The sequence below is a fragment of the Pteropus alecto genome, unplaced genomic scaffold (genome assembly GCF_000325575.1).
Source record: "Pteropus alecto unplaced genomic scaffold, ASM32557v1 scaffold160, whole genome shotgun sequence".
NCBI classification, from domain to species: domain Eukaryota; kingdom Metazoa; phylum Chordata; class Mammalia; order Chiroptera; family Pteropodidae; genus Pteropus; species Pteropus alecto.
Genome location: NW_006429864.1, coordinates 148,925 through 165,133, shown reverse-complemented (window position 1 = coordinate 165,133; position 16,209 = coordinate 148,925). Strand labels below are relative to the sequence as shown.

Sequence of the window (16,209 nt, the reverse complement as noted above, 5' to 3'; positions counted from 1 at the left end):
CTGCTTTCATCAGGTCACTATGAAGCCATCCATTGTAAATGCGTCATTATTTTATAAACCTTTAAGACATTTTTTTCATATCTCCCCCTAAATAAAACGCTTTAATTTATTTTTAATTTAATTTAATGAGAAAAGTTTACCAATGAACAGAGCTGCTTTGGAGAGCCAGAAACCATTGAAATAGTTATTTTTTGTCCTCACTCGAATCCATTTTTGTCCTTTTTGGGGGTAATATTACCCCCATTAATGATTTATGTTATAAGGGGAAAGGATGTATGGGTGTTTCCCATTTGGGGCTAATAAGACATCTATTACAGGTTTTTGTGAGAAATAGTTTTCACTTCTCTGGGACTGCCCAAGAGTGTGAGTGCTGGACCATAGGATAGCTGCATGTTTCGTTATTTTGTTTTATTGTGGTAAGAACACAACATGAGATCTATCCTCTTAAATTTTTAAGTGTACCGTACATTAATGTTGACTATAGGTACAATATTGTACAGCAGATCTTAGAGCTTAATCATCTTGTTTAACTGAAACTTTATGCCCAGTGATTAGTAGGTCCCATCTTTTTATTGCATTAATGACCTCATTAGATCTTTAGAACAACTCTCTGAGCTATGTACAAAAAATAATTTCCATCTTTTAAAACCAGGCTCAGAGAGGTCAGGTGACTTTCCTGAGACCACACAGCTAGTTGATGGAGAACAGGCATTTGAGCTGGGGTATGCTTGGAGCCTCTATACCTCCCTGCCTGTCTTTGGAAGGTACCCCCTCCCCTCAGGATCACCTAGTGGTGGCAGATGTTGTCTGAGGCTCTTTGACCTCCCACAGCCCTTCTCCTTGCCCTGGTGGCCATGGACATACTCAGACTGTTGGCCAGAGAGCTCGGCTGTAACTTGAGTCTCACCCAGGATGGGGGTGACAGGGCGGGTGGGCGGGTGACAGCCAGGGCAGGGAGATTTGCCCAGACACTGGTGCATGGCAGCCTGGCAACCGCATGGCCTTGAGGAGACTTGGGGGCTTCAGGAACCTGTTCCTGGCAGTGGCCTTTACCATGGGCAACAAGCAGACAGTCTTCACTCATGAGCAGCTGGAAGCATATCAGGTACGAGTGATGGGTGGGGCCCTCGGTGGGTCTGGCAGCTTTGTTTTTCTGGTATGAGGACTGGGGACAGCTTCCCTTGGTCCTGGGTGTGCTGTCAGCAAGGGTTCCTGGTGCAGCTCTGTGTGCAGCACTGGCAGAGATGAGTGTGGGGTGGAGGGGAGAGGAAGGAGGCCCTTGGGCAGGGTCTGCGTCAAGCCGACATTTCTCTCTGCAGGACTGTACCTTCTTCACGAGGAAAGAAATCATGAGGTCAGTCTGGGGAGAACGGGGAGGAAGACCTGGACAGAACTTTCTATACGGTGCTAGAGGATATTTGTAATTTGACAAGTCCTAGCGCTTCATGGAAGTTAGAGAGCTAACGGTCAGTGGATAGAGACAGAGATGGGAAGTCTGAGAAGTCACATCTCATCATGTTGTCATGCTCTAGGCTGATGAGCTTGGGCTTTCTCCTAAGGATGGCAGGGAGTCATGGAGAGCATGTGAGCAGGACAGAAACAGATCAGCATGTTAGAAGGACCACCCCCGCCCCCGCCCCCAAGGCCAATGTGAAGAGTCCGGGACTGGAGGCTGGGAGCCCAGGGGCAGAGTACAGAGCCAGCTCTGGACTGTGGGGTTGGCATTAAGGTAAGGAAAAAGGGAGGTACCCTGAGGCTGCTTCAAGTTCCTGGTGTGAGCGAGACAGGCATGGATGGGTATCCCACATCATTACTCAGCCTATGGAGCCATTGTCCAGAGTCTCTGACCCAGGAACTTGGAGCCATGAAACCCAAGCAGCCCAGGGTTCGGCTGCAGAGTGATCGGGGCCAAGGGCCCAATTGTGTGGGCACAGGACATCCATTATTGATGGGCACACCTTTCACCAGTGAGCCCCATTGTCTGGGTGAAAATAGCTTGCAGGGTCACCCTGGACATGATGATCGAATTACTGATGGAGAAACTGAGGCTTGGACAGGGAAGGCTGACCCTGGCTCTGCAGATGGGCTGAATCCCAAGGAGTTTGAGGGCGGACATTTCGTCTGTCCCAAGCTTCTCACTTGTCAGACAGGCTGACTAAGGCTCAGAGGAGAAGAGAGACTTGCCCAAGGCCATACAGAAACTCAGGCTATTCCCTAAAGAGACCCATATAGGGAACTGGGTGGTCAAGACTGAATTTCAGATACCCGCTCCTTGAATTACTAGTCACCATAGGACCCAAGGGTTCCTGTCTCCTTCCGAGACAGTCCCTAGCAGCTTAGGAATCTCTGACTCATCAAGGATGGTCTCTACAAGACTGCTGCTCAGCATGCTCCAATGAAGGTATAGTGTCACCAGGTGAGAGCATCAGCGTTGAGAGCTGGTTTCCCTATCAAGGTAGTAATAGTATGGCTTTTGGTGTTTTCCAAATGTCTTTCAGTCACCTTATAGAAAAACTTGAATATTAGCTTTTGTCTTTGTTGTGCCCCATTGAGGGAACCCTGCTTCCCATAATAGAGGGAGAGAAGGAAAATGTGAGGATGGGATCTTTAGAGGCATGGTCTTGCCGATAATGTGATGTCCAGAGATTCATAAGTTGTCTCGGGTCATTGTGAAATGACCTTGCCTTAAGCACTCTCCCTTTTGCCAAGATCATTTACCTAATGAGCTCCTACTCATGCTTCAGAGCCCAGGACCAATGCACCCTCTTTCAAGATGTCCTTCTCCTTCCCTAGCTTGCTTCCCCCACTCTGCTCTCCCCAGGCTCTGGGCTGTCTCTTTATGTTAACCTTGCCCCCAAAGAGATAGGGGTGCCTGTGTGTGGCTCTGTGTACCTGAAGGTTGGGCCCAGGGCCGATAGCTCCCAGGGACCTAACATCTTTCAGTATGGAGTGAGCAGCTGCGAGAGTGGGAGAGGAGAGACGAGTCCCCTCTCTTCCATCTTCAAGCCCTTCCCAGCATTTTCCTCCCTACACCAGGCTCTTCTATCGCTACCAGGACCTGGCCCCCCAGCTCGTCCCCCTTGACTATACCAGCTCCCCTGATGTGAAGGTGCCCTACGAGCTCATCAGCAGGATGCCTGAGCTGAAGGTGTGCCTGGGCCATGGGGGAGGTGGGAAAGTAATAGCGATGTTCCTTGCTGTATTTCTATGAAGTGAGTGCTGCATTTTACAGATGAGAAAACAGAAGTTCAGAGAGGTTAAGACACTCGTTCATAACCACACAGCCAGGATGTGACAGAGACAGGATTCAAACCCTGGGTTGTTGGGAGGACGAGATGAGATAATGCAGGTAAAGGACTTAGCACAGGGCCTGTTGCACGGCAAGTACTCAGGGAACGTGAGTTCTTTTCATAGTAGGAGTTGCTAAATGCACATTCTTCTTGGCTGGATGTTTGATAGGTAGTTTGTGTCTCCAAAGAGTACTTGTAGAGTGAGTGACTGTGCACAGAGATTATTGTATCACAAGGGACATAAACGTCATTCAAGAGGGACAGAATAGATCACATGAGCTAAAAATCCAGGGGCAGGGACAGCATCAGGTATGGCTGAAACCAGGGTCTCTGAGGATGTGCTCAGGAATCTCCATCTCTTAGCTCCTCCCAGGAAGAGGCTTTAGTCTCAGGCAGCCTGTTCTCTTGAGGTAGTAAAGGGAACCCTCGGTGGCCCCAGATTTTTTCTTGTCAGCTCTGCAACCAGCAGAATGTAGGTCTCTCCATTTCAATTTTTCAAAAAACATCCCAGAGCAGCCTTCAATTGGCCAGTTTGAGTCACGTGCCTATCCCAGAGCCAATCACGGTTGCCAGGTGAAAGCAACTCTCTGATTGGCCTCACCCAGGTCATGTGGCTGCCTCTGTAGCTAGAAGCAGGTCAACACCAAGCAGACCATGGGGACAGAGAGTAGAGTTGCCTGAAGTCCTGTTCAAGGATCATGGGAGGGAGGAGTCTGGGAGGGGGGTACTTAGAGGTTCCCAGGAATGTGGGTGCTGAGAGTGAGACCACGTGGAGCCCCCAAGACCCTGGTCAGAGATGACCTCCCTGCTTCCTGTTCCCAGGACAACCCATTTCGCCAGAGGATCGCCCAGGTCTTCTCTGAAGATGGGGACGGCCACATGACCTTGGACAACTTCCTGGACATGTTTTCTGTGATGAGTGAAATGGCTCCTCGTGACCTCAAAGCCTACTATGCTTTTAAAATCTATGGTGCTTATAAGGCCCAGGGTGGGGGAGTGTGGGGCAGGGAGTGGGAACAAGACCAGGCCCAAGACTAGGAACTGCCCTGCTGTCACAACGTCTCCCCAAGGGCTTTGAGGCCCAGCTTTGCCCTGTCCTCCACTCTACCCCTTACCTCCTGACCTCATCTCTTTGCTCACTCTATTCACTCTATTTGCTCACATTGGCCTCGCTCTTCCTCCAACACACCAAACTCTTTCTGCCTCTGGGCCTTTGCCTCCACTGTATCCTCTGCCCAGAACACATTTCCCCTGGCTTCTTGAAGTCTAGGTCAAAAGTAGCTCCTGCTTCCAGTCATTCTCCACCCGCCCCATCCTATATCTCTTCTAACACAGAGAAGTGCTGCTTAATTTCTTGTTCATTGATCTGTTCACTTCTTATTGACTTTCTCTCTGAGATGACCCAGAGTAGCGACAGTATCTGTTTGGTTCATCATCTTTCTCCTGTGCCTGGCACATAGTAGATGCTCAATAAATACTCGTTAAATGAGTGAATGAAAATGTTTCACAGTGCCTGGCACACAACTTGTTGAGTGAGTGAATGAATGACAAATTTATCATGGTACCTGACACATAGTAGGTGCTCGATAAATACTCATTGAATGAATGAATGAATGAATGAATGAATTCGTCCCTGCCTAATTCACAAGCAAGACCCAGTTTTTCCCCCCAGGGTCTTGGGTGCCCCAAGTGTCTCATTTTCCTCCTCTGTGATATGGGGACAAGATGTGCCCACGCTCCCCCAGCCTACCTGTCACCTATTGTCTGTCCACCCAACATCCCCATCCATCCTACTACGCAGACTTTAACAATGATGACTACATCTGTATGTGGGACCTGGAGCAGACGGTGACCAAGCTGACGCGAGGGGAGCTAAGCGCCGAGGAGGTGAGCCTGGTATGCGAGAAGGTGCTGGATGAGGCTGATGGGGACCATGACGGGCGGCTGTCCCTGGAAGACTTCCAGAACATGATCCTGCGGGCACCCGACTTCCTCAGGTGACACTCTTTACTGCTCCATACAACACATCTCCATGTGTGAGAAGGGACCTTACAAAACTAGTTCACAGACTTCCTTTGTGAAGTTTCCTTTGTTTATTCATTTGTGAACTTGGGGAACTTTCCTGATCCCCCTAGCCCCAGTCCCTGCATCTTTAAAATGAGGATAATTAGGGGTCCCATGGGCACTTCCTGTGGTTAGTCACAGCTCTTCGGGCGAATGGAACATGGCTGGACTTCAGCGCTCACTTGCCTGAACATTTTGCAGTAAATAGACTGTACGGCCATACTTGGCAGCCTGGGGAGAATCAGAGCCCCCACTGTGCGGCGGATAGCGAGGTTACATGAGTTTGTACTGGAGGCGGTCCACCACCTGTGTTTGTACCTCCCATGAACAATAGGTTTTAAATTACATTTTTAAATGGTTGGGGAGGGGAGGATCCAAGAATAATAATACTCCATGACACATACGAGTAATATGAAATCGAAATTTCCAGGTGCATCCACAGTTTTACTGGCATACAGCCTCGCTCGTTTGTGCCTGTATTGTCTATGGCTGCTTTCAAGCTATTAGGCAGAGCTGAGTCGTTGTGCAAAGCTGGGAATATCAACTATTTTTCTATTCTAGAAAAAAGTTGGCTGACCCCCAAGTTAGTATATGGAACAAATTTAGAGCAGTGCCTGGCACACAGTAGGTGCTCAATAACTGTGTGCCGTGCTTGCTGGTGTGGCCGTTATTATTGGTGGTGTCCTTGCACGTACAGAAGGCCTTTTTTCTCTACCCTGGATAAGCAAGACTGGTCTCCTGGCAGATAGGGACATGAATAATGATAACGGGATGACGCAGGACCCTCTGTGTGTTCCACTCTCAGCCCTCAATCCTCCCTAAGGAAGGAGGGACAGCTATTATCCCCATTTCATAAGAGAGCAAACTGAGTCCCAGAGAGGGGCAGCCACTCACTCAGAGTCCCACAGCAAGTTTGGAATGTAAACTCCAGCCCAAAGAAATGTGCTCCCAACCCCTGGAGGTGGGGGTCAGGACGGCCACAGCCCGGGGCTTCTTGTGGGGGGATCCATCTCCCCAGGTGGCTCCTGGCCTGCCTTGGGGACTCCCAGAAAAAGTGTCAGGGTAGAGGATGCAGGAGGGTCACGTCTGGCTGATGACATTGACTCCTTTCCTCTCTGCACACAGCACCTTCCACATCCGCATCTGAGGATAATGTGGACGAGGAGCTGGGCCAGAGGAGGGCAGGGTGACCCCTCACCCCACCAAGGAATCCGGGCTCTGGGAATAAACACTGAGTCACACCTGCTGGAATGACATGTTTTCTACCTTAAACCTGGCAGATGGGAGGGAGGAAGCCTGGGATCTCATCTCCGCCCTCCCCGTGTGACCTCGGATGTGACTACTGAGCCACCAGCTCCCTTTGTGTACAAGGAAGAGGCTGACTTCTAGATCGCCCTCCACTGTTAGGGCTGGAAGTGTCTCACTGCGTGTCTCAGTGGGCAGACAAGGTGTGGAGACAAGGCCCATGCTATCCTACCCCAAGGCCCCCCAAGGCCGAACCCTACCCGCTGCTGCTCAAGTCCCCTTTTTCCTCAATCCTGGAATTCCTCAAAGGGACTGAAGTTTTAACTCTTTGCTGATTCATTGGCGCTGCCAGGGGAGGCGGGGACTCTCAGTGGGTAGCAGGAAGGTCATTCATTGAGACAGTGATAGGGCCTTATAGTTTATTAACTATAAGGCCCTATCACTGTAATGTTTATTAACCATTGAGACAGTGATAGGGCCTTATAGTTTATTAAGCATCTGCCCTCTGTCATTACACTGGCTGTCTGTGACATCCTAGCAGGGCTGGACAAGGACCAGTCATACTTCATGCAGAGAGAACAGAGTGACTTGTCCAAGGCCAATACCTCAAGTCATCTGCAGAGGCAGACTTGACCCCAGGCCCAGCTCACTCCAGATCTCAGACCTCTACACCTTGTAGGTTTGGGGAGCCCATACCCACTCCATGAGTGGTCACGCTGGGGACCCCATCTATGACCCCGGTCAGTCCAAAGAGTGGTCATTCTTGCAACTGAGAGCACCCCAGGGACCTCCCCAGACACCCCTACTGTGTATCATTTCTAGAGAGTCCACTCCCACCTTAACCCCTATTTATTAAGCATCTACTGTGCCCCAAAACCCCAGGTTTTATGCATATCCTGCTGTGTCATCCTGAGAAAGAGGGACTGCTCTTCTCCACATTTTCCAGACAAGCAAACAGGTTCAGAGAGGTCTAGTGACTCACCAAAGATCACACAGTCCTGTGATCCAGGATTTCCCCTAGGACTCACCCCAACCATGCCCTGAGCCACCACTCCCTTTTAAAAGCAAACAACACATATGCTTCTCCTAAAGCTGACGGTGGTGTCAGGGAGTGCTCACTGCATGCTAGGCCCTCCGCCAGTCTCATCTCCTGCATTTGCATGAGAACTCAGGAGGAAGGAGTGGCCAGGGCACACTGGGAGTTGAGCCCTAGTACTGGGGATATGAGGAAAAAGGTTCCAAAACACTGCCATTTCCAATCCTGGCACTGACACCCCTCCCATAGCCATGTGACCTTGGCCACACCTCTTGTCTTCTCTGAACCTCAGTCTCCTCTTTAAAACGTGCAAAAGGAGCCTACCCGATGGGCCTGCTCAGCAGTATAAAAGAGATAATGAACCCAAAGGGTCCAGCACACCGTAGGTGCCCCAGACCCTTGCTGAAACTGATCATTATTATTCAAATAACTCCACCGGCAATTGCAAGACCAAACCCAAGCAACGTGTTTATTACATTTCTCAGGCTCCCGAGGGCTGGTGGGCAGTGAGCAAGGAGTCCAGGTGCGAGCAGCTCCTGGCCACAAGGGTCTCAGAGCCAGGGCAAACTTCTATCAGTACCCAGGGGCAAAGGGTGGTGGTGTATTGTACTCCTCTGGGAGCCAGTCTTCTTGGGGTTCTAAGCCCCTTGGCTCTGGTTTAGATGCCTGTGAGGACAGAGCTCTTACTAACCCTTGGTGCTGGCCCCTGGCCTTCGGGGTCACCACACTCCAGCTGGCTGATCGCAAGGCTTTCCTGGAGGAGTTGTCTCCGTCTCTCTGAGCCTGGGGCTGTGACGGGCTTCTGAGTGATGTGGCCACCATGGAGTCTGCGCAGAAGTTATGGTCCCAGGCCCTGTCTCCAGCCCTGGCCCCTGAGCCATGAGTCACCTCTGATTGCCTAGAGTCCCGGAGTGACGGCAAGCTCCCGGCTACCAGGTGGGATTTCAACTGCTGCTGGATCCTCTTGCCTGTCTGGGGAAGCGTCTTGAGGTTCTTCCAGAATTTCTGGCAGGCCTCCTCAAGGGGGGCTTTTGGAGGGCAGGAGGAAGTGGCCTCCTCCAAGGGCTCTCTGTCCATCTCTGCCGACGGCCTCCCTTCCTTTGGGCAATGAAGCAGGATTGGCTTTGTGGAGGCCTGAGATCAAGAGCGGGGGGAGACCTGTGACCAGCCCACCCACCAGAGCTCTGAATCTGTTTCAGAAATTGGGATCTGGGTCCCACTCAGATGCTCTGAGAAACGTCTCCATGTGAACCCCCAAAACTAATCTTGTAAACAGCTTCACTAGCTCCCCCAGGGGTCAGCAAACCCTTTTTGTAAAGGGCCAGGGAGCGAATATTTTCCACTTTGCAGGCCATGCAGTCTCTGTCTCATTACTCAGCTCTGCTGTTGCCAAGAGAGTGGGCCTGAGTTCCAACAAAACTTGATGGACATGGATATCTGAGTTTCATTTGATTTTCACAGTCCATGAAATATTATTTTACTTTTGATTTTTTTTCAACCAATCAAAAACGTAAATGCCATGCTTAGCTCTCAGGCAATACAGAAACAGGCAGTAGGCTGGATGTGGCCCTCAGGCTGTAGTTTGCTGACCCCTGATCTACCGGGTTGTTCAGGCCAAAATCTTGGATTTCAGATGTGGCAGATGCTGTTGATGGCCCACCCGTATCCCCTTTGCCCTGAGCACTTCAGTGCCCCCAGCTCCACTTCCAAATGGCAGCACCAGGGACTCTGCCTGGGGACATTCTCTGGCCACTAGCACTCACTATGGCCACACGACAGACCAGAAGTTCCAGAGAATCAAAATCTCCCAGGAACAGGGCTTGACCAATGCCCGATGGAAGTTGGAGGAAAAATACCCTTGCCGCCTAAAGGGCGATGGCTGAAGGGGCAGGCAGACAGGAAACATGAAAACCCGTAAATAAACGAGGCTTTTCAAATCGCGAGGAGTCTTCTGTTGCGAATAAATGGGGTGATGTGATGGAGAAGGCAGGGGGGCTACTTTAGATCTGGAGATGAGAGGAAGACACTTGAAGAACTGACAGAAGCAGCCAGGCATGGGAAATCTGGGGGCAGAGCACACAGCAGTGCAAAGGCCCTGAGGTTAGCTTAATGTGTCTGAAAACAAAAAGGGATGGCAGAGGGGCTGAAGCTGAGCTGGTGATAGACAGAAGGAGGAGCTGAGGTCACAGTTAAGATTTTAATCTTGGTTCCTTGGGAACTCACTGGAAGGTCTTAAGCTTGGAGCTACAGGACCTAATCTTCATTCTAGAAAGTGTCTTCTGCCGGTCGTTGGCCACCCTTGCTCCTACCCCTCCCCCAGGTTGGAGGTGAGAGCTTTCTGTCACATACCTTCTTCGATGGAGCTATGGGATGGGAGGAAGGATTCCCATGTTCACTGGGGCCATGGGCTGCGCTGGCAGCTTCCTCAGACAGTGCATAGGAGTAAAAGAAGAGATCCTCGTAATCCACGTTCTCTGGATCCTTCTGTGGGGCAGAGGGGACCTGCAGCTCAGCCCCAAGGAGGGGACAAAGGTGGGGCCGGGTTTCCCATACTTTAATAATTAGGGCTCAGGGGCTGCACTACCCACAAACCCAGTAAGGAAGCATGCTCAACAGGGCCTAGGCCCCACCCACAGCAACTTATGTGGGTCTAGGTCACGCCCACAAACCTGTATAAGGAGGTATTTCTTTCCCACAGCAATATCTTAGGGCCTAGGCCCCACACACTGATCCTTATTAGGAAACATGCCCCACCCACAGCAGCTTATGTGGGCCTACGCCATGCCCATCAACCCTTATAAGGAAATATGTCCCTCCCACAGCAGCTTCTGAGAACTAGACCCCACCCACTGAGGCTTATAAGGAAATATGCTATTCATATAGATGAGCCAAGGTTCTACCTGGCACATGAACCCTTGTAAAAAATCAGCCTGGGCCAGGGGGAGCAAAGACCAGGAGGAGTGGAGTCGGCAGGTAGGGATGGGGACCACGAGAGTGACAGAATCACAAGAGGCTGAAAGGGTCAGGTGGGAGCACAATGAGTCTGGGCAGCTTGACCCCTGGGAGGGCAGCTACGTCCTGCCTGGGTCCCAACACTCGCCTGCCCACAGGGCTGCTTCAGCAACTCCTCATGCGGCCGCATTGGCTGCTGCTGGTGGAAGGTGACCAGGGCGTCCAGAGAGGCATGGGCCCTCTTCTCCCCGGAGATCATGAAGCTCCCATCATCCAAGAGCTTCACCATGAAGTGGCGGCAGCAGCTTTGGGCTCTGTGGAGACACCGCCAGGACTGGGATATCCCACTCCCCTCATTCCAGCCCCACACCACCCCCCAGCCCTTGCTCCAGCAGCATTGTGGCTGCCATCTGCATCAGCCAAGTGACACTCGGTAGATCACACTGTGCCTCAGTTTCCCCACCTACGACAGGAGTTCTTATGAAGATGAAACAAACTACTGTAGGAAAAACTTAGCTCGGTCCCTGGCTAGGGGTAAGTGATCAATAGAAACGATAATGAAAATTTGAATCAGGCCCCAGCCTAAGGCTGTGTGCCTGGCATTCTGCTCCGTTAATGAATGGATGCACTTATTAATGGTCCGCTACATGCTTACTATATCCTCACATCAAGACTGAATTAATTTTAGCATTCCTGTGTTAGAGGTGAGGACTTTGAGGGAAGCACAGAAAGGTTGAGTAACTTGTTCAAGGTCACACGGTATGTCAGACTGTGGGACTCAGGGCCTAAGCTTTTCCCGCTGTAGGAAACTCTGGAGCTATTGGATTGCTTCTTATTTCTCTGATCTGGAATCCTTTTGAGAAGTAGTTTGTGCTGCTGAAGCCTGTCACTGGGATGCCAGATCAGGCTTCGAGGACTCAAGGAGCTGGACTGCCGTGAGTTTCCCTAATATGTCCTCCTGGGTGGAGTCAGAGAGTTGCCAAGTAGATGGTGGATGGGAGAGGGGTGGCGAGGGGAAGGGCAGTAGCCCATGTTCTCAGACACACTGTCTCAATTACCACCAGGCCCAAGTCGGCTGGTTACAGCCAGACCTGCAGCCGCCCACTCTTTAACCAAATCTGGCTGGATCTGGTTGTTCTCTGAGAAAGTGTGGTATGAAGAACCCTTGCCCGCTCCAAGAAAGCCCCAGAGCCCTCCTGCCCCTGCCCTGGCCCCTAGCCCAGGCCTTACTTGTAGGAGAGTGTGTAGCCCACATGGCTGTGACTGACCCTGATGAGAAAGGATCCCAGTGGCTGTGACTCCAACAAGTTCTCTGCGTCCCTGGAAGGGCACAAACAGGAGGGAGATGGCTGAGGTCTGGCTGCCCAGCGTCCTGCCCAGATCCCTTGTGTACCAGTCATCCCGGGTCTGAGCAAACAGCCTAAAACCATTTTTTTTCCCTTGGTTGTTTCAGACCTTGGGATATTCAGGGACAGGGATGTTCCTACAGAGATGGCAAAGGCCTCTGATGACCTTGACCTGAAGGCACATGATATTCAGGGACAGGGATGTTCCTACAGAGATGGCCTTGACCTGAAGGCACACCTCCTCCCATCTCCCACAGCTTCTTCCTGCCTTCCCAGTGCCTGGAATCCCCCCAGGAAGGCACCTTTCGGTCAATCCAGGTGTGACAGGTAACAAAGCAGAAGCTGTTCTCAGATGCATTTGAGATCAAAATCCAGCTCTGCTGTTCATTCGCTGTGTGACCCCTGGCAAGGGTCAGTCCCTTTCTGACTTCAGCTTCCTCAAGGGGACAGTAAACCCTCGCTTCCAGGGCCAATGTGAGGACAGATGAAACATGTGCACCATTGAGTATGGGAACCTCCACCTGGTACATGCTCACAAAAGTTCACTGTTATTACAGTTGACCCTTGAACAACAGGGGTTTGAACTGCAATGTCCACTTACATGTGAATTTTTTTCAATAATATATAAATCGGTCCTCTGCACAGTATTTTCAATCCGTGTTTGGAAATCCGTGGATGTGGAGGGCTGACTGTGTGCATTGTTCTACAACATTTTATAGAAGGGACTTCAGCATCTGTGGATTTGGGTATCTGTGAGGGGTCCTGGAACCGATTCCCCCACGGATACCAAGAAACGATTGTAGTTAAGTTTTGGGGGAGTCAAAAGTTATATAGGGATTTTCAATTGCATGGGGAGTCGGTGCCCCTAAACTCCGTGTTGTTCAAGGGTTGACGGTATTACTATCATTTAGTAGCATTATTACTATTTTTCTGGGGTTCACAGAGAGTAAGGTGGGGACAAGATGGGGAGACTTTCAATCCACGTTGTCCAGTACAGACGCCACTGGACCATGTGCGGCTACTGAGTGCTTAAAACGTGGCTGGTCTAAATTAAGATGTGCTTTAAGTGTACAATACACACAAGTTTTAAAGACATAGTACACAGCATAGGGAATATAGTCAACAATATTGTAATAACTTTTGGTGTCAGATGGGTACTAGACTCTTCAGCGTGATCACTTCATAAGTTATATAAATGTCTAATCACTATATTGTACACCTGAAACTAATATAATATTGTATGTCAACTATAATATAAATTTTTTTATTATAAAAATTAACTAATTAATTATTTAAAGACAGTACAAATAGAGGAAAATATATACTGTCTCATGAATGATTTTTTAGTAGATTACATGTTGACACGATAATATCTTGGGTATACTGAATTAAATAAAAGATACAATTACATTAATTCCTCTTGCTCCTTTCTGCTTTTTAAAATATAACTACTAAAACATTTCAAATTGCAGTGTGTGGCTCACATATTCTGTTGGCACGCCCCGTAACTCAGAAACCATGCCCAAGTCTGCCTTTCTGCAGAATATGGCTTTCATAACATTCTCTCAATTTCTTACAATAAATGTACTTTACTCCATTAATTAGAGCCAGGCCCTGGGGGTAACTAACTAGGTGAGTTTGTTCATCTCTTCAGAGCTCAAGCGGATGTAGAAAATGCATGTTAGTTGTGTACCTGATGGATTGAGAGGAGCTGTTTAGTCACTGTGTTAAGATGGATTCTGTGGCTGCATCCTGCTGTCATTAATTGGTGATGCCTGGCCTGGCTGAGGGTGGATGTGGGGACCTGCCAGATCGCTGGCAGTGCTAGTCTGGTGGCTACTTGTATATAGAAAGCTGAGGTCCAGAGAAGGAAAGTGAGTTGCCCAAGAGCACACAGCGAGTTCACAGTGGATGCGGGATTCAAGCTCGGACTCCAGAGCTCCTTTCACCCTCTTAACACACTTAGCCAAGTTGAGCCCAGAAATCCACAGTGAAAACCTGCCCAGGGTGGGGGCAGACAAAGAAAGATGGCAAAGGGCAGGGTGGAAGGTGTGGTGGGACCTCACTGTCTTGAGATGGCACCATGGAACCACGAAGGGACCCCTCCTTCGGCCAGTTGGTCCATCTGTGTCTGCACGAACCAGTCCAGTCGTGGGGGGAGTGGCGGGGGCAGCTTTCTGGCCTCTGTCATGGCTTCCTGAGGCGGAAGGTGTCACCTGGGGGCAGGAAAGAAGAGAGAGAGTCAAGCCTGGTTCACCTTCCATCTTTGTCCTGTTCTTGCAGCTCATAGTGCCTCTTCTTTTGAGAAGTCCTCCAGGCTGGACACAGCAACAGGTTTAAACTGGCTTGAGTTTCTTGAGCACCTACTATGTGCCAATGCTTTACACACATTCATTCATTGACTCCTCCCAAAAATCTTCCGAGGATTTTTCCTTTTCCTTTTATTCTTATTATTCTATTACTGCAAATGCTGGAAAGTTCCCTTTACAAACGCATGTATTTAAGTTTAAGAACTGAGTTTATTTAAATATTAAGTAACTACTAATGTCCCCAGAGGAGATGGTAAGTGAATGAGTGACCTGCAGTGGTCCTGCAGTGGGTGCCAGAAAGGGTTGCCATGGTTTCATTAAACACCACAGACATGTGACCCAAACTGTTGCTTCTGCCACCAATGTTGCCACTGATGGGACACCTGTAACATGTCAAGTGTGTGGTCAATTCACATTCATTCTCAACAATTTTAAGCTCAGGTACCCCTGGACTTCCTGATCTAATGACACTTAGCTGGAAAACAGAGAAAGAAACCAGCACCAATTTGCCAAACGATACGGAGTCAGTGCGAAGCCAGCAAAAGGGTTATGCCCTGCTGGGTTGACCCCTCACATTCACCCTTAATTGTGTCCCCAAACTGGCCCTGCCCCCTCCCACTGGCCCCATCTAATTTTTCAATAATGCAGAAGGCCTTTGTTACAGGTTGCTTCCACAGAGAGAAGGCCTGTGGACCAACCTAGTCAATATTGATTTTCTCCTGCCATAGACAAATACCAAGCACACCTCCCAGGGAGCAGCCCAAAAGAAATCTGAGGGCAAATGCAATTAAATCAATTAAGAAATGTTTAATAAAGCAGGGTGAGAAAGACTTTAAGAGCCTAGAATCAAAGCCAGATAACCCGGGTTCAAACCCCAGCCGTCACATTTAGCTGCTGTGTGACCTTAGGCAAGTCAACTTAACTTCTCTGTGCCTGAATTTCCAACTGCAATTTGGGGATAATGATAATATTTACCTGGCATAGTGTAAGCCCTGACAGTGTGTTTTTTCTTACTTTTTTTGTGATAAAGGTGTCTGACTTAAGCTTTGATTGCCATCCACTTCAAAGATGACGATCTTGAATAAACATTGCCAGCCCCCTGTGACTAAAGGGCCAGGCTGCTTTCCCCCACTGAGGCTCCTTTGTTTTAGAGATCTGGGTTGAATTCAATAATTGACCATTTGGGCTGCCTGCCCTTGTGTGTGCACTTGCTCTCTACCTGTGGCCTCACTGTCTGGTCCTAGGTGTGTTGTATAGTTTCCAGGTCCTGTAAGTAATAAATAAACCTTTTTTAAATGTTTCCTGATGGTTATTGCTGAAGTGTGTCTTGAAATCATAACAAGAATCATAACGCTGGTCCAGCCACACACTGGTTATTGATAGACTGAGACCAGTACAAAACACCTGTATGTATATAATAAATATTCATGAGTCTAGTAATGACCTAGCATGGGGTAATATTTACAGGCTTGTTCTTTTTTCTAGCTGGAAGACCTCCTACTTATCCTTCAAGACCCAGCTAAAATGTCCCCTCCTCCAGGTAGCTTTCCTGCCTCTTCCCCTGGATAAAGCACCGGCTTCCTTCTCTGTCCCCCACTTTCCCCACGGTACTTGCCGCTGGCCTAGCCTTGCCTCATGGAGCTGGCGTGTCTCTGTCTGGTTCGGTCTCCTCCATATTAGGGGCTCCCAAGGTCTGGGCCCACGGCTAGTTTCTTTGGGGGTTTTTTGGGTCCCCAGTATCACCTGGAGCTGGGCTGGCACAGAGGAGGGTACAGGGTGTGTGTTGATGAATAGACAGTTTAGTGATGAATAAAGCCATACTAAGTTTCAAACTCCTGACACTGGCATTAGGGCCTCCCCGACCTCTTCATCTCCCTTGCTCCAGCCCTAACAGCATCCTTGCTCTACCCAAAACTATCAAGTTCTCTCTCCCCTCCACGCCTTTGCCCATGCTGTTCCTTGCCAGG

The 16,209-nt window shown here is 49.6% G+C and overlaps 2 protein-coding genes across 2 annotated transcripts in view; one reads left to right on the top strand and one right to left on the bottom strand.

Moving 5' to 3' along the window:
• Positions 1 to 997: 997 nt before the first annotated feature.
• CIB3 (calcium and integrin binding family member 3) lies at positions 998 to 6,594 on the top strand. Its single transcript, XM_025044293.1, has 6 exons — positions 998 to 1,105; positions 2,794 to 2,942; positions 3,037 to 3,148; positions 4,113 to 4,260; positions 5,092 to 5,287; positions 6,480 to 6,594. The coding sequence occupies exons 1-6, from the start codon at positions 998 to 1,000 to the stop codon at positions 6,499 to 6,501; spliced, it is 735 nt and encodes a 244-aa protein (XP_024900061.1). The 3' UTR covers positions 6,502 to 6,594.
• Positions 6,595 to 8,092: 1,498 nt separating this feature from the next.
• The window catches only part of HSH2D (hematopoietic SH2 domain containing), an 8,906-nt gene continuing 789 nt past the window's right edge, over positions 8,093 to 16,209 (bottom strand). The window contains exons 2-6 of the mRNA XM_006904244.2: positions 14,000 to 14,149; positions 11,818 to 11,907; positions 10,736 to 10,901; positions 9,985 to 10,119; positions 8,093 to 8,769 (exon numbers count right to left, since the gene is read on the bottom strand). Of these exons, the coding sequence (XP_006904306.1) occupies positions 8,209 to 8,769; positions 9,985 to 10,119; positions 10,736 to 10,901; positions 11,818 to 11,907; positions 14,000 to 14,124 (1,077 nt within the window). The 5' untranslated portion in view covers positions 14,125 to 14,149 and the 3' untranslated portion in view covers positions 8,093 to 8,208. The remainder of the gene's footprint in view (positions 8,770 to 9,984; positions 10,120 to 10,735; positions 10,902 to 11,817; positions 11,908 to 13,999; positions 14,150 to 16,209) is intronic.

Coding starts and splice junctions, on each gene's coding strand:
- CIB3 (XM_025044293.1), top strand. CDS start 998: ATGGCCTTGAGGAGACTTGGGGGCTTCAGGAACCTGTTCCTGGCAGTG. Junction 1,106..2,793: donor AGCAGCTGGAAGCATATCAG/GTACGAGTGATG, acceptor CTCCTTCCCTAG/CTTGCTTCCCCCACTCTGCT. Junction 2,943..3,036: donor CAGGGACCTAACATCTTTCA/GTATGGAGTGAG, acceptor TCCCTACACCAG/GCTCTTCTATCGCTACCAGG.